This window comes from Sorghum bicolor, chromosome 1, assembly GCF_000003195.3.
Source record: "Sorghum bicolor cultivar BTx623 chromosome 1, Sorghum_bicolor_NCBIv3, whole genome shotgun sequence".
Lineage (NCBI taxonomy): Eukaryota > Viridiplantae > Streptophyta > Magnoliopsida > Poales > Poaceae > Sorghum > Sorghum bicolor.
Genome location: NC_012870.2, coordinates 30,645,431 through 30,665,149, shown reverse-complemented (window position 1 = coordinate 30,665,149; position 19,719 = coordinate 30,645,431). Strand labels below are relative to the sequence as shown.

At 43.0% G+C, this 19,719-nt stretch overlaps 2 protein-coding genes across 9 annotated transcripts; one reads left to right on the top strand and one right to left on the bottom strand.

The window, feature by feature from the left end:
- On the top strand, window positions 1,746–3,433 carry LOC8062780 (GDSL esterase/lipase At5g45910). Its single transcript, XM_021451164.1, has 3 exons — window positions 1,746–2,085; window positions 2,196–2,557; window positions 2,639–3,433. The coding sequence occupies exons 1-3, from the start codon at window positions 1,761–1,763 to the stop codon at window positions 3,194–3,196; spliced, it is 1,245 nt and encodes a 414-aa protein (XP_021306839.1). The 5' UTR covers window positions 1,746–1,760; the 3' UTR covers window positions 3,197–3,433.
- LOC8059639 (shewanella-like protein phosphatase 1) lies at window positions 10,041–15,308 on the bottom strand. 8 transcript variants are annotated; one of them, XM_021451041.1, is made up of 12 exons: window positions 14,883–15,280; window positions 14,669–14,772; window positions 14,337–14,450; window positions 14,040–14,255; window positions 13,748–13,883; window positions 13,319–13,494; window positions 13,108–13,199; window positions 12,919–12,988; window positions 12,387–12,490; window positions 12,020–12,142; window positions 10,745–10,988; window positions 10,041–10,533 (listed from the first exon to the last, which is right to left on the bottom strand). In XM_021451041.1, exons 1-9 carry the CDS (start codon window positions 15,076–15,078, stop codon window positions 12,404–12,406), a joined length of 1,191 nt encoding a protein of 396 aa, XP_021306716.1. In that variant the 5' UTR covers window positions 15,079–15,280; the 3' UTR covers window positions 10,041–10,533; window positions 10,745–10,988; window positions 12,020–12,142; window positions 12,387–12,403. The 8 variants fall into 8 exon arrangements, with proteins under 8 accessions (XP_021306716.1, XP_021306715.1, XP_021306718.1 ...); XM_021451040.1 differs by having other exon boundaries at window positions 10,041–10,506; XM_021451043.1 differs by having other exon boundaries at window positions 10,041–10,422.

The window sequence follows — 19,719 nt, the reverse complement described above, 5'->3', positions numbered from 1 at the left end:
TAGCAAATGTTACTCCGAAAGGGTAACTTCTATTCTGGGCCATAGGATCATGATCGGACGGACCAGAATCACCCCAGGGGGCTTCCGGCCGGCCGGTTTGCCGGAACAGGAGCTAGGCGGTGGCGCCATTGTTGGGGCTCACCGGAGCTCGATGATTTCGTGCACCAAACTGAGAAATAAAACCACCGGGATGTGGAGGAGCTTACTACGAGCTCACCTAGAGTCTTCTTTCGGCCGGAGAGAGCCCGGAGTAGTGTGGCCACGTGGGGAGGTAGAGAGGGAGTCGGCGAGATCCAAAACCGACGAAACACGAAGCTAGGGCTTAGTTGGGATGACTTGGATGCGAAAAGGGAACTGCGGGGTGGAGAGAGAGCTTTGTAGGGCATCGGTTGGCTCCACAAGCAAGAAATCCCGTGCTTTGCGGGATCAGTTCCGGCCGGTTCGAAGGGGAGCCCGGCTCGGCCACGCGGGGGAGAAGAAGGAAGGCGCTGCTAGGTGGGGCCAGAGCATCAGCCAGATAGGGAGAGAGGAGGGCGCGCGTGCTTGGGCCGGAACTGCTGGGCCGGGGAGCCGCGGTGGCCCAACGCGGAGAAGGGGATCGGCCTTGGCTGCTGGGCTACGAGAGTTGGGCCGCAGGGAAGATGGAGGGAGTGGGCCGAGGGGGAGGAGAAGCTAGCCTTTGGCCAAGAGGAAGGGTTTTCCCCTCTTTTTTTTATTTTCTTTTTTGTTTTCTAAAGCCTTTTTAAATAGAAATTTGAGAGCAATCAAATTCCAACCAAAAGCAATCAACACAAAAATAAAATATGCACCAGCATGTATGCATAAACAAGTTTTTATCCCTATGATAACTTTTAATTCCACAAAATTTATTTATTCACTAATTTAAATGCTCACAAAATATTCAAATAAATCAAATTTAATCATATTAATTAGAAAGCAAATTTTGAGTGTTACAGACAAAGTCATCTTAAGCACTTCATTGTCTACGTGCACACGCTGATCCCTATAAACATAGGTATGCAAACTCTAAGTCTCTAACTCTATGAGAGCAAGGTCAATAATAGAGCTAAGTGCTTGACTATAAGCCAAGTGATTAGAGCCAAGTTATACAGTAAGTTGTCTCATACTTGTCTCTAAAACATCTTTTCTTTCCTATTCCTTTTCACAATACTTGTTATTTGGGTCCACCACTACCTATACATCCGTGCCCAGCTTGGTGCTTACATAAGAGCAAGCTATCATCTCTCTTCTCTTTTCATTCCTCCACATCAGCATTAGCTTGGCTATAAAACCATTATTGTACCTACTCTGACCTCTTCTGAAGAAGACTTTGGCTATAAGTCTATTATTGTGCCTGCAACTAAAAGCACAACAAATTCAAAAAAAAATGGAAGACTTAAAACTTAGATAGATAGGTTTCACTGTAAGAAACCTAGTCGAGCTATGCTCAATTCGCCGCCCATGACCTTTCATCAAGGCGCAAATGTTTTTCTGGCGTTCCTTTCTTGCAAACACCGAAACACGAGATCAAATATGGCAGATCAACTGCGACTTCGCTGCTTGAATGAAGAGGTTCATATCCTTGTATAACTTGCGAGAAAAAAGTCGAGAAATATTCAATTCAAGGAGGAATTCCCATACCCATCCCCAATTTCCTCGTGTACAAATCAAAGCGGCCACAGCACTGCTTCTAGAAGTGCAAGAAACACATGCACCCCTCTGCCCCTGCTACTGCTATAAATACTACTCCTGTCCTGCGAATGAACCACACCGCACGGCTCACGTCGACCAGACCACTCCTGAAAAGCAAGCGAATTGAAATGGCGCCAAGTTCGCCGCGCCTCCTCGTGGCCGTGGTGGCGGCGCTTCTACACGCCGCCGCCGCCGTGGCAGCCGGCAACGGAGGGCCCCTGACGCGCTACGATCGTGTTTTCAGCTTTGGCGACTCCCTCACCGACACCGGGAACGCGCTGCACCTCTCAGCAACCGCCGGCGGACCAGCGAGCCGTCCGCCGTACGGCGAGACTTTCTTCCGTCGCCCTACCGGCCGCTCCTCCGACGGCCGCCTCGTCATCGACTTCCTCGGTGAGCACCACCAACCGACCGGCCGGCCGGCGACCACACATGTCCCACACCGTTTATATTTCCATGTGATTGATGCGATGATGTGACCGAGACGTCTCCGTGTCCCGCAGTCGAGGCGCTGGGCGTACCTCACCCGACGCCGTACCTCGCCGGCAAGACGGCGGCGGATTTCCGGCGCGGCGTGAACTTCGCGTTCGGCGGGGCGACGGCGCTCGACCTGCACTTCTTCGAGAGCAGAGGATTGATGTCGTTCGTGCCGGTTTCGCTTAGGAACCAGACCGTCTGGTTCAACGACGTTGTACGACGTGTTGGCGCAGAGCCAGAGCAGAGGAAGAGCATGGCCACCTCCGTCTTCCTCGTCGGAGAGATCGGAGTCAACGACTACTTCATCGGCCTCAACGAGAACCGCACCGTCGGCGAGGTGCACACCTTCGTGCCTCACGTCGTCAGTGCCATCCGTTCGGTCATCACCGTAAGTTTCTTCTTCGTTCGTTCTCGCCTCCGACTCTGCTCAAGGTCGGCATACATTTTTTACACTACACGTGCGGTACAGGACGTGATCGCCGCCGGAGCAAGCACGGTGGTGGTGCCGGGGATGATACCGCTGGGCTGCGAGCCGCAGCTGCTCACGCTCTACAGAGGCAGCGTCGACGCCGCCGGGTATGACCGGGGGTCCGGCTGCATCAGGAGTCTCAACGGCCTCGCCGAGCTGCACAACCGCGAGCTGCGCCGCGTGCTCGGGGGCCTCCGGCGAGCGCACCCCGGCACGACCATCGTCTACGCGGACCTCTACCGTGCGGTCACCGACATCATCGTGTCGCCGCGCGAATACGGTTTCGGGCACAGGCCGCTGGACGCGTGCTGTGGTGGTGGCGGCGGCGCGTACAACTACGACGACGCTGCGTTCTGCGGCGCGGCGCGGGCGGCGGCGTGCGCGGACCCGTCTGAGTACGTCTCCTGGGATGGGGTGCACTACACGGACGCCGCCAACAGGCTCATCGCCTGCAGCGTGCTCGACGGGTCTCACTCCCACGGCGCCGACGCCATGACGCTGTCCAACTCATCGGCCACAATGGAGGATTGGCTTCACAGGATCGGCTGCGTCGTCTAGCCAGCTACTCCCTTTGTTATCTATCATCATCGTTAGTGTGTGTACTATAAGTTTCTATTTATTTTGAGCTTTGATTCTGGATTCTGCATATGAAAGACAAAGCTCAAATAACCAGAAACTTTAGGGTAACTCTAAAAGTCTTATTATATTCTTTCCTATTGATGGGAATATGGATTTTGATAAAAAGATCCAATCAAATAATTTCTTCAACTAGATCTCTAAACATTTCCAGCTCTATTTCTGGTTTCTCGCTCACTAAAGAGAGAGCGGTTGTAAGTTTCAAAAAAAAAAAAGAAAAAAAAAAGAGAGAGCGGTTGTCCAAACAATGGTTCTACAAAAAGGTTTATTAGAAAGGTTCTCCAAACAAAGATTTAGACAGGTTTCAAAATTTTGTTAGAGATTCTTTCTAAATTTTCCAAAGAAAATGCACCAAGTAATTTTAACAAAAGATATGTGTTGATAATTTTGTCATGACCGCAAGACATGCAAAGATGTTAGTGCCCAAGTTTTGAAAAAAAAACATATATTGGTTGCAAGAGATATTTTTTGGCTGAGGTGATAAAATTTATCATGTATCTATTAATGATAAAGCTTTCTTTTAAAAACTAACGATTAGGTTGAACAAGTTTAATCGACAAATTTTAGGGTATGTTTGAGTGCAGCGCAAGTTTCCATGACTATGCCTAAAACAACCGCCGGCTAGAAACCAACCTTTTTTTAAAAAAAAATAAAACTTTCATTGCATCACAAATATGTTACAAATACGTTACAAAGAGGGGGATCATGTTACCCCAATCGAAGTTTCTAGCACAGCTTGATATTACATGTTGAAGAATGAGCAAGCTCTTGGCAAGAGAAGTACATGAAGTCGGGATGCTTCTCCATCATCTTGCTCTTTTTGCCAAAGCATCAGCTATCTTATTCTTTTAGAATATTTTTACAATGGTTGGAGAGTCAAATAGAAGCATCATAAAAAAAAATTTAGGGCCTTCATGAACATGCAAGGTAGCAAAATGAGAAGCCTCTACAACCGAAGGAGTTGTAGTAGCCTGAGGAGTCGGCTCAGACATAGTATCAACTTGAAATGCAAGATTGTAAGCTCCATCAATGACCTTTGCCTCTTGCAACAGACCAATTTAAGCTATTAAATTTCTGGTGATTATGAGTTTTCCATAAACACCACATGATGGAGAAAATCATACCTGTAGTAGCTTGAGATGGTCCTTGCTACGATGTGATGACAACCTGAGAATGAAGTTCATGGCCTGAATCGGGTAAGGCATTAGCTCTAAGGCCAATAGGTGAAGCAAACCATACCGCTCGAGCGAAGCTGCAATAAAAAAAATGATGTCTATTGTCTTCAGGCCTCTCACACAACAGCAATTCTCATTAATCGTCGAAATAGTCATGTAGATCCTGCAAGCTATCCCAAGGGTGAGTTTGAGATGCCTCCACGGAACGTTTTGACACGAGGCTGAATTCTTTTATCTGCCCATATATATGTGCCTAAGAATTTGCAACACCTGCATAGGGATATTAGATGGTGGATTTCTTGCAGCCTCCTCTGTTGCTAGCATTTTATAGGATTTTTTTGTTGAGCACATGCCACTAGAGACTAGCTTCCAACACAAAATATTAAGCCCATCTCCCACCACGAGAGGAATCTACAAAAGAACCTGCAAAGTATATTGCACTATAATCTTACTTTGATCCCATTTTCTACAGTTTGGGAGCCAAAGATCAGAGACCTTATCTGGAATTTGGTAATGAGATTGTTCAAGGTTTAAACGATCATGCATCTCCTTCCATATATATAGGACACCATGGTTGAGACCAAATAGAGGTTTTGCCATTAACAAATTGATTGTGACATTTTGCTTAAAAAGGTGTCTAATGCTCAGGATAGAAGACGAAAGTAGATTTTAGAGAATAGGAAGGAGCAGTCTAAAAAAAATCCATAAGAGCAACTCCAGCAGTAACCTCCAAAACTAGGCTCCTATTTTAATTTGGGTGCTCCCCCTATTTCTTGGGGCTTAACTTTTTTGCTTCAACTCAAACATATTCTAGAGAGAATGACAGAAGGGACCCACTCGCATTGTCTTTTCCATCTTTCTCTTTTTTCTTCCTTTGGACATGACACAATTAGAGCATCGAGCTGGTTACCGTAGGGTGTCATGCACATGCAAGGGAAGAGGGAGAGGGAGAGTGCGCTAGAGCTAGGACACGCGATGGAGGATGGGGATTGTCCTGTTGGGCCACCAGAAATGGGGTCTGGGGTTGAAATATGAGTGCCCAACCAAATATGGGGTCTGGAGTAATGTTTTTAGCCTCAGCACCCATATTTAACTATTGAGGCTTAAGTAGAGGCCCTCCTTAAGTTGCTCTAAGAAAAATAGTTTGCTTTAATGATTTTGGCCCCAGTTGAATTTCATTGGGCAAATAATGCTCGTGCTCAATATCTATATGGATGAAAGGTACCATTATTATTATTTTCTCCTTCTATTAAAAAAGAAATAAAGCACCACAATTTAGGAAAAGTATGGAAGTTATTGAATGTGCCGAGATGATTAGCCCCAATCGGCTGCTTTTATGCACGCATGACGCATGCTGATAGCCTTCGTGTAACTGTGTTAGCTAGGCACGTAGAGGAAGGTGTTTAAATCGTGTCTTGCGATAAAAAAAATAATAGAATCAAGTTTAGCGGACGGCTAGAAGGATGTAGACAAAGGTTCCTCCATTTTGTTTTAAAATTGTACTCGATCTCCTCCATAACCCAGAAGCAGAGCAGAGCAGTTGTATGAAAAGGAAAAAGGCAAAGCAGGAGCATGGAGACTGCCAGACTGGATAGTGGAGAACGCTTTCAGCACCACCTCCTGATTTGCCGTCGTGCCACGCACCCGTAGCCGCCGCATGCCGACGCCGCTAGGGTTCATGGATGGGGTTGGAAAGATAAGGAGGTAGGTGTTTTTCTCACGTTTTTTCTAGTTGTTTTTAATTCATTTATTTAATCCACCTTGACTCACTTAACAACCTTCCAAACTAGTAGAAAAAAAATGAGACGATCTAATTTGGGGTAGTTTCATGGTGACTCATTTGTATATTTAGTGGCGAAGATAGAGCAAATCTAAGGAGCGTACGTTTGCCTTGTGAGTGCGAGGATATATAATATTTTGGTGCAAATATGGTGAAAAATTAGTCATTTTTACTATTTTTAAAATTTTCAAGCCGCACTCACACTCATGACTATAGCTCCGCCCATCTATACTAATATTGGTGTGAGTTTATAGAAGTTTAGTCACGTCTTAACTATTGAAAGATTGGTTAGACCAATATGTAAGTCTTTTCTTAAGTCCAATGTTACCAATCAATGTTAACCCTTTTATATGAGTCAGTAGGATTTAATGTCACCAACTAATAAGGTTAACAATTTTTATGTCCATGTATAGAGTAGAGATTAGCCCTTGGGTCAAGGGGTTTGGATCTGAGGCGTGTGGGGCGTCGTAAGATGCAAAAAGAAAAAGTGTCATCTTCATTTTGAAAGTAGGGTAAAATACAATGTTAGAGAAATGATGCAAAATGACAATTAACATTCAAACAGGGGAAGAACACCGTTTCCAGACACTAAGGCTATCGGCATGCGTCATCCAACTCAGCTAAGGCTATCTGCATGTGTTTAGGTTCTGTGCCAAACATTAAGGAGCTGTTTTTGCCATCCTTTTAGGTTCTGTTTGGCACAGCTCAGCTTCACTAGTAAAGTTATTTTTTTCAAAAAAGAGCTTCATGAGCAACTTAAAGCTCAGCTATTTTGAAAAAAAGTTGTTTGGCGAAACAGCTTCATCAATAGTTTTATGCATGGATGAAAGAAAGAAATGAGAGCTAGGATACGATATTTTTTTCAGCTTCATCCAACTCATATCTTTGTAAGAGGAGAAAAAAAATAGCTTTACCCATAAAGCTATTTTGAAAAATAGTGTTTGGCAAAAAAAAACATGTTATAATAGCTTATGAAACTGTTGTGAGTTGTGCCAAACAGGCACTTACTTTTGTAGCGTTATTGTCCTTGGAATCTAACTGGTTTATTTTCTCAAATTTATCGTCACGTATCCGATTTTTTTTATTAAAAAGCACTATCATACGTGCCCTTCTGTAAAAAGACGTAGAATGAATGTATGTACCAATTCCGAGGACGCTTATAACAGGTAAATTAACTAACGTCCTTTTCAATGCAAGTTTTCTTTCAACATCAAAACACTCTGTGCTGTGAGTTCTCGGCCGTTCGAGGCTATTCAGTATCCACTTCATGAGTATGATGCTATGACACAAAATATTCTAATTTGTTGGACACTGTTCTTTTGCTTGCAGTTGTCCATGAAATCCAGTTGCTCTATTTCGTCAAATTTATCGTTATACCCGTGTCCTCTTGGGTTTAAAAAGCACCATTTTACCTGCTCTTGTGTGAAAGATGTAGAATTACTATACTGCTTATATATATTATAGGTAAATTAACTAACATCGTTTCCACATGATGCGAGCTATATTAATTGTATCTCAAAAGCAAACAGTAGCGTCTCCTCGATGCTATTGGCTTCATTGTCAGCAAGATGTGACGGAAGATAAGTTTTACAGTGTGCTTGATCCCCAACCTGGATTGTAGCAATCAGATGAAATAATCTAGAGATGATCAAACACCTTAGATTATGGGTTTGATTATAATAGGACAACTACCGGATTACAATAATCATATATAATCTCTCCAACATACTGTTTCGAGATTATATAGGTCAACTGTATCCTAACTACTAATAATTCGCCTCTATATATAATTTAGGGACCCAGAGAATCTAAACTATTGCAGTTCATAATTTAGATTATTGTAGTCTCATCTATACTCTAGATTACTATAATTTAATTAGGATAAAAAGACCCTGAGTGTGTGCATCCACAACTTGAAATATTTATATTTGATTATAAATTAAAGATGATACGATGATAGGTGCGCGCATGTGTTTTATTTGAACGATTGATGTCTAGCTAGTTACCCAAATACCCAATGCACATCTAAAAAAATAAGTTAGGATAAACATTTCCTGCTATTTTCTATGTCTAACCCTTTCTTTCAAGCTTTCATGTTTTGATTTTGAGTAGCGATCTATAGTAAGGACTCGAGCTTATCCCATTTCGATGCTAGATCCGCACCTGACTACTCGTATATCCACTCTAGCTAAACAGTTTTTAACATATTATTAACCGGTCAAATTTAGAATAATAGCTACGTCTAAAAACATTAATGAGAACTCCATGGTGAAGCTAGGACAGACATCCACGCTACATTAGCTGCTGTATCTGAGAAGATGCCTATAATGATCAAAAAGCAGAAAGGGATGGTTTGGACGGCCGGAAAAGTTGCGGGAAAAAGTTGATTGGAGGTCACAGGTCAGATTCGGTTCCTTGCATTGCACCGGGCTGCGCTTGATGCGCGTGCGTGACTGGAATGCACCGCACGCTGAAGCTGAACGTTGCGGCTGACAATCTGTATAGCCCGAGGCCTGTGCGGCTGTGCGTCAAATTTTTCCAACTTTTTTGGAGCAAATTCTTCCATCTAACTATCCATCTTAGTGGGCAGCTGGCAGGAGTTTGCAACTCTATATGTGTCACAGGCTCACAGTCTGCAAACCAGGGTAAGATAACAGAGTGGGCAGTCAAGAACAGATTGGAATTACGAAGGCAAAGGACCCAGGAACACACACAAAACAACTGGCGCAAGGGCAAGGAGATGAGACACACCTCAAGCCCCAGCCAAACTCCAGAAACCTCCATTTGCACAAAACAAATGATTGTGGCTCCAAGGTTATCAGAGGTAGGATGAAGAGAATTAATAGCAGTAACAGCTTGGTGTATGTGTGGTGGAAGAGGGAGACAAGCAACACATGGCCAACTAATAGTGCAAAAGTTGGTGTGGTCGGCGCAAGCTATATCAGCTCTTCTTGTCAGAACTATGCTAGATCGAAGAAGAAGAAGAAGAATGTGGGAATCACAAGGAACGGATAGAAGAAGCCGGCGGAGAATTTGTGAAACTAAATGTTGATGGGGCTTTTCTCAAGCGGAGAACACAAGGGAGCCACTAGTGTTGTCTTGTCTTGTGAGGCTAGTCTAGAGTATTCATTGTTGCAAGCAAGGATGAAAACGGTCAGAAACGGTCGAAAAACTCCTAAATTGTTTTCTACTTTTACATTTGAAATACGAAAACGAAAACGGAAACGGTAAAGTCGGACACGAAAACGAACGCGAACTTACGAAATATCGTGAATTTCGAAAACGAACCAATTCGAGTGGATTTATGTCGAACACGGTCGATATACGAAAACTCAATACGAAATACCGATATGTAGTACCAAGTGCATAACTAAGTATACACACGATCAAGTTTAAGTGCATATAATAATTAAAAAGTACATGATCCTTGGTCTTAGGTATTTAATACAATAGCCCACACATAAATAAGAACAAGCATCGGTTTAAACAAAATTTTGAATTCGAAATATTTCAAATTAAAAGTAGAAAACGGTCGAAAAATGTCTAAACCGTTTTCTACTTTTACATTTGAAATACGAAACATCTAAAATACGGAAGCGAAAACGGTAAAGTCGGACAAAAAAATACGAATTCGATCGGATCCAATATAGAAAGCGGTTCGGTTCGGTTCGGGATATTTCCGTTCCGTTTCATCCTTAGTTGCAAGGAGTTGTGGCATTCCAAACGTGGATTCTGTTTCAATAAAAGCATATAGTATATGCTCGACGAGATGGTCTTCTGTTGGCCTAATAGTTGCTTAGAGCAAGGTGAATAATAGAATCAAGTGCTTGACTATAAACCAAGTGATTGGAGCTAAGTTATACAATAAGTTGTCTCATACTTGTCTCTAAAACACCTTTTCTTTTTTATTTCTCCTCACAACACTTGCTATTTGGACCCACAACTACCTATGTATCTATGCCCAGCTTGGTACGTACTTATATAATCAAGCTATCATCTCTCTCCTGTTTTCTCTTATTCTCTTCTCCACATCAATATTAGCTTGCCTATAAATCTACTATTATACCTACTCTTACATGGAGTAATAGTTGCTGCAGAATCTTCACAGGAACAGACACATACTAACTTTTTATAATGAACAGACACATGCTTCTCGTCCCCAGGAATGCAGGCCCGGTCCGGTGTTGGTTCAACTGCGAGACATGGATCACAGGATCAATCTTGCTACAGGAAGGTTCAGACAGTATGTACGCCACCTTGCCAATTTTGTTTAAGACCTGAAATGGACCAAAAAGACCGGAAACCTAGTTTTGTATTAGCTCTGTCACTCTGTTTGTATTTGGTAATTATTGTCCAACTATGGACTAACTAGACTCAAAAGATTCATCTCGCAAATTACGGACAAACTGAAACTGTATAATTAGTTATCTTTGTATCTATATTTGATGCTCCATGCATATGCCGCAAAATTCAATGTGACGAGAAATCTTGAAATTTTTTGGGAACTAAGCATACCATTTACCATGCACAAAGCATGGCAATAACCTTCCAAGTATTGATTCACCCTTTTGGTTTTCCCGTCGCCAAGCTCATGCTCAGGGTGGTAGTGTGGTACCATACCGCTTAAACGATACCTTCCATAAAGCACCAGTGAAGATACGGTCCCTCAGACTCAGAGATCGTACCGGGGCTGATCGAGTAACATGTAAATGTGGTCCATGTAAGCCTTTGCCAGTTGCCACACAGCGGACAGGGTGTGCTAATCCCACAAAGTGAACATATCTAGTTAGTTTGTTGATGACAACCAGAATAGTTTGAGGAGCAAGGCGGTCCTTCAATGGAATGGAGACTCACCATTTGCCATGATTGCTTCGGTTTAAAAATGTTAGGTGAACTACTCAAATTTGATTCATAAACATAAATAAAAGTGAAGAGGGAAAAAAAACAAGCAGATATAGTAACAATACTAGATAGAGAGTCAAAATTGCCAGAAAATGTATCAAAAGAACTTGTTAAGGATCGAAATAAAGATGAGCTCCATGATATATTCATCTGTGGTTTGCTGTAATGCTGTTACAGTACTGCTTGCAGATTATATACAAAACTTCCTTTTCGAATTTGTTTCCGGTAACACATGGAAGGAAGAGGCCTAATTCGTTTCTGGTAACAAAGCAATTACACGAAAGACCTCAGCAAATTCATGTCTTCTCCATCTCATTCTACTACTTGCATGACTTCTGATGCCTACAGCTCTGAATAAGGCTATAATCAATGCTCGAATGCTGATCCAAATAACTAATAAGCACCACTAAACCTTTGGTCTGACTCGGCAAAACAAGCGGCTTTGGGCATTTGATCCATGTTTGCATCTGGTTCCCTACAAGCACTAATCTACATAACATTTTTTAAAGATTTTGTCAGTATGGTGGCTAAAACTGATCTTGTTTATGGAAGTATTCTACATTCAGCACTTAAAAAGTGCCTTAAGAAAATCCTAGAAAAATATCATAATAATTTTTCCTATAAAGAAAAATGCATGTATTTGGGGAAATCGTTGCTGGTACTTCAGACATTTTATTCTGTAGATAATAATAGTTCAACTCTACCTGTTGAGAATTTTTACGGGATCCTAGAAAGCTCTGTAATTCTTGTTAGAAATAACTGCATATCTAAAATCATAGTAGCATACATGCTTAAGATATATGTAGTGGCCTGCAACCTATAAAATTTGTAGTCCAGCACAATTTGATTCAAACATATACAAATTCTAAGTGAAGGAAACGTACTAACCATAGTGACAAAACCTTCCTTCTGATCTATATCTCTCTCTCTGTAGCATCTTGCATTCAGTACTGCCACCCAAATTGTCTGGTACGATACCTCTCACGACAATTAATGTTTTCTATTATGTACCTGCAGTAACATGATTATTTCTACTATGAATTTTTCATCTGGAAAAAAAATATTCCTGAATTTATGATACCATTCGAATGTAAATAGAAATATTTCATATATCAAAATCAGTATCAAAACTCTCAAGAACAAAACAGAATAAATTTGGTAGAGAGTCTATATTCCAAATGCTCCACAAGCAGCATGCAACCTTCATTTTTTTGAAGTATGAATGATGAAGCTATTGTGATGAAAGAGTGCTTACATAAGTTTCTCAAGGTTTTACAAATAGTCCAACACTTCCATCTCATCATATAATTCTCTCCGCTTCTTCAAAACCTTTGGTCTGTCATTGACTATTTCTAGGACCTATATCACAAAAGTCATACATCAACGACCAAAATAGTGCTTTTTTTCTGAAATCTGAGCCATCACATAATAAGGGAAAAACATCTGTATGGGCATTCACATATTGACATTCATGAAGGGTGGAACTTTATAGATGGAAAAAGAGCAAGTCATTTACTTAAAAAAGGTTTCACTACCAGAAATGATATCATTATTTGCACATAGATAAGAAAAAATTAGTATTAATGCGCTGCGGAGGATCACCAAATAGACCTCTTGAATAGGTTAGCAACATGTTCCATTGTCAAACAACAACAAATAGAATCTTTGACGAGAATCAGCAGTTCAGCACAGTGCTCTACGAGGAGTTATTAAGTCCTTCCAAATTTTCATTGTCTTAAGGGATCTTATTTTTCTAAGAGATTTCAATCTCAGAGAGAAGACTTCACCTCTGGCCTTGAGGAAAGAATACCAGAGGACATGCCCACATCAACACACCAGACTTTGCCATCACATTTACTGATAAAAAAAAAGTAGTCAACAATTAAGTTATCCATCAGTCTAATTGGTATCTCATAAATCTCAATTAAGAATTTTGTTAGATCAAATCACTGATTGAGATTAAGAGAAACGGATACCAGTTCACTCCATGCATCTGGGGTGTGTGCCCTACTACCATCCCTTTGGCTCCTACAGCTTCTAGGGTTTGTTCAGCAACAATAGAAGATAGCTGAAACCAATATGAACATTTGTCGAAAAACTTTTCAGAAGAGTTTTTCAGGTCTCTGACACACATCTCTGTGATACATGAGGGAGTGTAGTATACTTTCTTAGATTTTTTTTCCTTACCATCAAAGCACGGCGTGTTCTCTCAGCAGGATCTTGTGAGTACAATCGGCTCCATACCACGCTGTCATAACCTCTAGTAGCTATGAAGGGGATGTCTGTCTCATCATCGCCGTCTTCGCCTGAACATTTCATCCAAATTGATACTTCCCTGTTCATACGCTCAATCCCATATTCAACTGCAAATAGGAAGAGAGCGAACTGAGATACTTAGGTTCACTTGATGCAATATGTATTATTAAAAAGAACATTTGTGATTAGATTGAAATTTTGTTATATCACAAGATTCTTGCTAGGCTCAAGCAAGAGCCTCTTCTGCATTTGTTTTATGCAGTGATCCTGTCAGGAAGGTTCTGACCCTGAACCCGATTTGTGTTTTAGACTAAGATCATGTATGCAAACAAAGACGCAAAGGGAGGTAAAGGGGCTCACCATGGTGAGGAAGAAGGCCACCGTGACAAAATATCCAGTCATTGATCTTGAGGACAACAGGATGCCGTGCCAATTCACAAGCTAGCGGACCACCTCGCTTGAGAAGAGATGATCTTGCAGCAAAGCCTTTCTGCTTCTGTCACAATATTGGAAGGCCAACATTTCAGAAGCAGAAGAAGAACATACATAGCCTCATCAGTGCGATTTTTTTTCCCAAAATGGTTCTGCAAATGAGTTAGTGCTCACTTGGAGTTGATTAATTGTTGTCTACCAAGTGACCACCATTGTTTACCTTGACGAAGTCCCAAGGATGCCAGTCCCCATTAGGCAGAGCTCCATATTCTTTCTTCCGTCTTTCACAGACATTAATCCAGTTGCGAAATGCGTTATCCCAGTTGCCGTCACATTCATCCAAGTAGTCAAGGAAGCGCACGCACTCATCAAAGCCTCCCGGATCACAGTACCGGAAATCACCTTCCACATTCATGGTTTCATGGTTTCCGTTAATCTGTTGAAAAATCAGGGTCCATGTATATCATTCAGAACTAGTGGCATACAACGAGTAGCAGAGTGGTAGACGTAGGCAGACCTGAAATACAGCACCGCCTTGAGATTTGGCTTGCATGTTGAGCGAGCTCAACAGGGAGAGTATGGCAATTTCATCTTCACCACGATCAAGGATGTCACCAACTTGAACCAGTACCTATAATGACACAAGCATATCATTTATACATCTAATTTCAGTGGGGGAGACAGAGTATAAATGTTATGCAAACTGCAGAGGCTACTGTGATGTAGCAGCAAACTTGAGAAATAAGTACAGTATCAGGATAATAACGGAGCAATATTATTTATTTACGCACTGAAACGTGCAATGCTAAAGAACTGAAGCAGATATATGGAGGGCAGGAGGGGATTCACCGTGCGTCCGCCTGTCCACAGATGGCCCTCTGAATCCGCGCTCAGGACGCCGGCCAGCACCAGCGCGGCTCTCGTCTGGGAGAGATCACCGTGGACATCGCCAACTGCGCGCGAGATTGACGTTTGATTTGATACCGTACGAGTACGAGTAATGAACTTTAACGATTGAATTGAATGAATGGGCTAGCTTAGAGTAGACGACTGACGTACGTACTGGCGACAATGCGGCGGCCGGGCGCGGAGACGACGGTGGGCGGGTCCCCGTCGACGGTGATCGGGCGCGCGGGTCCTCCTACCCCCACGTCGTTGGCGGCGGCGCGGCAGGACGAGGGGGAGAAGGCGAACCTGCCGCTGCTGGTCCTAGGATAAGGCGGAGCCACGAAACCCAGCCTGAGCGCAAGAACGGCCATAGCAAGCGAGCTAGGAAGAGAGAGGAGGAGCGAAGGCGGCAAGCGACGCGAGAGGCGTGCAGCTAGCTGATGCTTCCTGCTCTGCGCTGTAAAATTGAGCGGCTAGGAAGTACAGACATGTAAACTGGGCAAGAAGTTCTTGGTGAGGGAGAGGAGGGCGAGGTGAGGTGACCTGCTGTGACTGTGAGCCAGTCGTTTCCGGATTGAGTTGTCTGTGCACTCCCTCTGCTCTGCTGGGTGCTCGCTCGCAGGTCGCAGCGAAGAGATGGCGGATGGGCTAGGCTCAAAGTTGAAAGCCCAGCCCAGCTCGCAGTGCTGGAGTGGAGACCATTTCCGGACGCGTCGACCGTGCAGTGTCGTATTGCGTTGATCACCGTTACGCCAGCAATCCAGCATCCTGTCTCTTGTTGACTTTTGTTCTCTCTCCCACTGCTTTTTTTTTTTTTCCATAAAGGTGGAGACCAATCCCTCAGTCATCACAATGGATCAAGATTCTAATGTCACCCGCTACCATTCCAGATCCAGGGATTGATCAGTACATATGGCACGTTCTCAACTTCATTCTCTAGTATAATTCCATTCACGATAATGATTACATCCCAAGAAAAGGTTTCTGAATATTCTGTCATGCATTATGGCCGCCAATAAAGTGAACTACACAATGCATATTTGCTATCTACGTTAAGAAACACTTTGTAACAAGTCAAACGCTGACAAAAAATTTGGCAAACCATACGCGAACAATGCTCAGCATAGCTGTATATAAATATAAATTTGCACATACAGGACGTGTTTGGTTCAAGTTTAAATCCAAGTCTGGCTAGCTTTTTGAGCCGGGCTAGATTTGACCAGGTTTACATAAGTCAATAGTCACTTGTTTGGTTGGAGTGATTTGTCAAGCCTAGCTAAGTAATAAAGAGTGTGTTTGGTTAGCTAATTTGGTTTGAATACACTCACCTCCTTTCTACCGGTGGTAAGTTACCTCCTTTGTCTCGTTCCATCGAACAACTGGAGTGCACGCCAACGCGGAGGAGCTGGGCGCGTACATAGTGGGCTTCAACACCGCTAGTACGGCCAGAGCGACCCCAACCCCAACCGGTCCATCAAGAGCAGGTGTTCCCTCCGGAGCTGGCGGCAGAGGTGTACGCGAAGCATGAGGTGGGGGACCAGTGGGCGCTACAGGTGTCGCACCACGCGCCGGAGATCCTCCACTAGTGGATGGAGCAGAGCTGGCTGCCCACGTCGACGGTGGTGGCTGGCACAACGCCACTGCCGAACGCGCGCGACACCGAGATCTGGCGCAACATGCAGGCGGACAGCACGTTCCAGCAGAAGCGGGAGCAGGCGACGCAGCAAGGGATCCACGAGTGGGAGTTCGACCCCATGGCGCTGGAGAAATCGTGTCTCTGCCTCCACGGCCGGTGCCTCGTCATCGTAGGCTTACGAGGCTCGCCCCGGATCCAGTGACTATGTTTGGCGACTCCAACGGATCCAAGAACACTAGCGCCGCCGCGCTCGGGTCGAACCCGACGGAGCCGCCCTTCCCCAACCGGGAGCTCACGCTCAGCATCTACCTCTGCGACAAGGCGCCGAGATGTGGTCGAGTCAGGCAGAGCGGTGACGAGAACCTGGCCAGGCGGCTGGCCAGAGCCTGGCTTAGTTGGAAAGCCCGATTTGGGTTTTCATGGACAGGCTATCTCTGTACGGTTGGCCTAAGTTAGCCATGCCCCAAGCCTTCTTCAACAAAACCAAACACTCATTTTTTTTGGCCCAAGTGAGCCTTGGCCATATGTAGACTGCAACCAAACACACCAATATTTCAACAAATGATATATTGGGATGTACTATTCTGTGTTATTATTATTTACAAAAAAAATCCTTTTGTTTCGAAATGTGCCATGCCATATACAGTGGCGTGACTCAAACACCACGTCCGCGACATATGTGGAAAGTGTCCACGGCAACCTTAGGATGTTCTATTTAATCGTGCCAACGCATATAGTGTGACCGCATTCATTTTTAGATGGATGTATTACATATACACAATGTTCCTAAAGAGTCACATACATGGCTATGTAAAGGATTATTTGTAGAGGCAGCTGGCTCAACTGCCTCTATCTATCTGACTCTATAAATTAAATCAAGGATACGTAGAAGCAGATCCTGATGCAACTAGAAATTATTGTAGAGATGGTTGGAAACACAAGCCACCTCCACAAATCATTTCTAGAAATCACAAACCCATTTAAAAAATAAAATATTTTAAATCCGGCGAGGAAACCCCTACCAAGGAGGTCCAATCATATAGCGCATGTCACAATAAGTCAAATGATTTTTCGCGTGAAAAAACACATATTTGCAGCTAGCGGGATTCGAACAAGTGGAATACGCATGTTTAACATCGAAAAAATACTCGTATTCCACAAGAAATGAAGTCATAAAGAGGTACTTACTCAAGCTGTGTTTAAAATTAGTGTTTAGAACATGATGTGCTTGATCGTCGATCCCATATTAAAATTGTAGTCAGCCTAGAGGAGATTTGCCAAGCTGTTCCCGCGTATCTTGATTAGGTTGCTGTTAGCCTTTAGAGAGTTCACTTTATTATGTGTACTTACTACGTATGCATATGCATGCTATCTTGACTACCGTCAATCTGTCATCAACTGGCCGGGGTGACAGATTTAGGCCTTGTTTAGTTCTAAAAAATTTTACAAAATAGAAATAATAGCATTTTTGTTTGTATTTGATAAATATTGTCCAATCATGAACTAACTAGGCTCAAAAGATTTGTCCCGTCAATTCCGATCAAACTGTGCAATTAGTTTTTATTTTCGTCTATATTTAATATTTTATGCATGCGTCTAAAAATTTGATGTGACGGAAAATCTGAAAAATTTTACAAAAATTTTTTAGAACTAAACAAGGCGTTAACGCAGGACGATATAACCGACAAGCAGCAGTTGATGAGGTAGGTACGTGCCCGGTGCCGGTGCCACCACGCAGGATGCAGGCCGCGGGCAAGAGTGGATCATGGCGGGCACAAAGCAAATTAAAGGTTGCATTGCATTGCACCACGAGACCAAAAACGACAATGGTGCCACTTCGCCCGCCGCAATCACCTGTGAGAACGAAAAAAAGAAGAAGATTCCGCGTCATCGTGAGCGGCGGCAGGCAAAGCGGGCAATCGAGAGCACAGCAGGCCCCCGCGATCACCGCGCGTCCCACTCCCGGCCCACCCCCACCACAACGCGTGGATCGCGCCGCGGAGACACGCACCGTTGTTCCGCGCGCCCCGCGCAGGCCGGCTCACGACGGAATCATTCCATCAATCAATCCATCCCAGAGAAAGGCACTGCTGGCGGCATCCCCGTGCTCGCTCTTTTTCTTTCTGGCGTTGTTTACTTCCTACCAAAAACTTAAAATTTTTCGTCACATCGAATCTTTAAACACATATATGGAATATTAAATATAGACGGAAATAAAAACTAATTGCACAATTTAGTCGGAATTTACGAGACGAATCTTTTGAGCCTAGTTAGTTCATGGTTGGACAATAATTACCATAAACAAATAAACAAAACTGTTACGCGAAATTTTTTTCATAAGGAACTAAACATGGCCTCAGTTCAACGGCTTATTATTGTTATTATTATACCATATTTTCATGGATTCATGGTCACGGGTGTAGGATCCGCGAAGAAATCGTCTTATCTCTCTTTTTCTCCCCCGGAGAAAAAGGGTCGAGAGGGATCGGAAAGCCATGCTCATCAACACTGTTCTACGCATTATTACAAGCCACCACCACCACCATGCATGTCTTGGTTATCTCCTCCACGTAAGAAAAGGCAAACCACTACTACTAGTACAACTCACCGATACATAGCGCGCGCGTTCTCGAGTGAATGTATGTCGCGGTCGCGCACCATAGTTTTCCTTCGTTATGGCCATCCTTGCCTGTCCGCAGCCATTTTTTTAGAGTTTGGGATTGTATCCATCGGGAACATATATATAGTTAAACTGTTTATATATCAAGGTTTAGTGGCGGAGCAAAAAAATTATACATAAGAAGGGCTGGTCAAAGAGTTCCAACATATGATAACTTAGTATAGCTTAATTGATCAGATTTTTGTTCCAAGATTAAACTATATTTGTTTATATTTATTCTAGTATTTGATGATCTTATAATACGTTCGCTATTTTTCTTTTGATAGATGACTATGTCTATCAACATCGAGGCACATATGATGATTAATGAATATTAAAATTTACCAGTTTAGTATTTTGAAAATATTTATACTCATGGTAGGTGATTGTTCTGTCAATAACGTGGTGCATGTAATGACTCGTGAACCTAAAATCTATCGTCTTAGTATTTCAAAAGTGCTCATAGTGGAATAGGATGTTTGTTTATTCATAAAAATGACCAGTTTGTTTGCATATATGTGAGTGTCTATATCAATAATGCGATTCATAATAAAAAGAGATGATCACTGAATTGTTATTGTTAGTCAAATATGTGTCAGTAAAATATAAAGTATAATAAAACACAAATATTCTAGTAACCAAAAAATTCAATAGGTATATATCTCCTAATATGGTAGACGAACAAATTAAGCTAAAATCAAAATATTTTATTATAAT

What these genes read in the sequence shown, in the direction of transcription:
- LOC8062780 (XM_021451164.1), top strand. Translation starts at nt 1,761, where the DNA reads ATGAACCACACCGCACGGCTCACGTCGACCAGACCACTCCTGAAAAGC. An exon ending in CCTCGTCATCGACTTCCTCG is followed by an intron (nt 2,086 to 2,195) that starts GTGAGCACCACC and finishes CGTGTCCCGCAG; the next exon opens with TCGAGGCGCTGGGCGTACCT. An exon ending in CCATCCGTTCGGTCATCACC is followed by an intron (nt 2,558 to 2,638) that starts GTAAGTTTCTTC and finishes CGTGCGGTACAG; the next exon opens with GACGTGATCGCCGCCGGAGC.
- LOC8059639 (XM_021451046.1), bottom strand. Translation starts at nt 15,078, where the DNA reads ATGGCCGTTCTTGCGCTCAGGCTGGGTTTCGTGGCTCCGCCTTATCCT. An exon ending in AAGGCGGTGCTGTATTTCAG is followed by an intron (nt 14,256 to 14,336) that starts GTCTGCCTACGT and finishes ATTTTTCAACAG; the next exon opens with ATTAACGGAAACCATGAAAC. An exon ending in GAACACGCCGTGCTTTGATG is followed by an intron (nt 13,200 to 13,318) that starts GTAAGGAAAAAA and finishes TATTGGTTTCAG; the next exon opens with CTATCTTCTATTGTTGCTGA.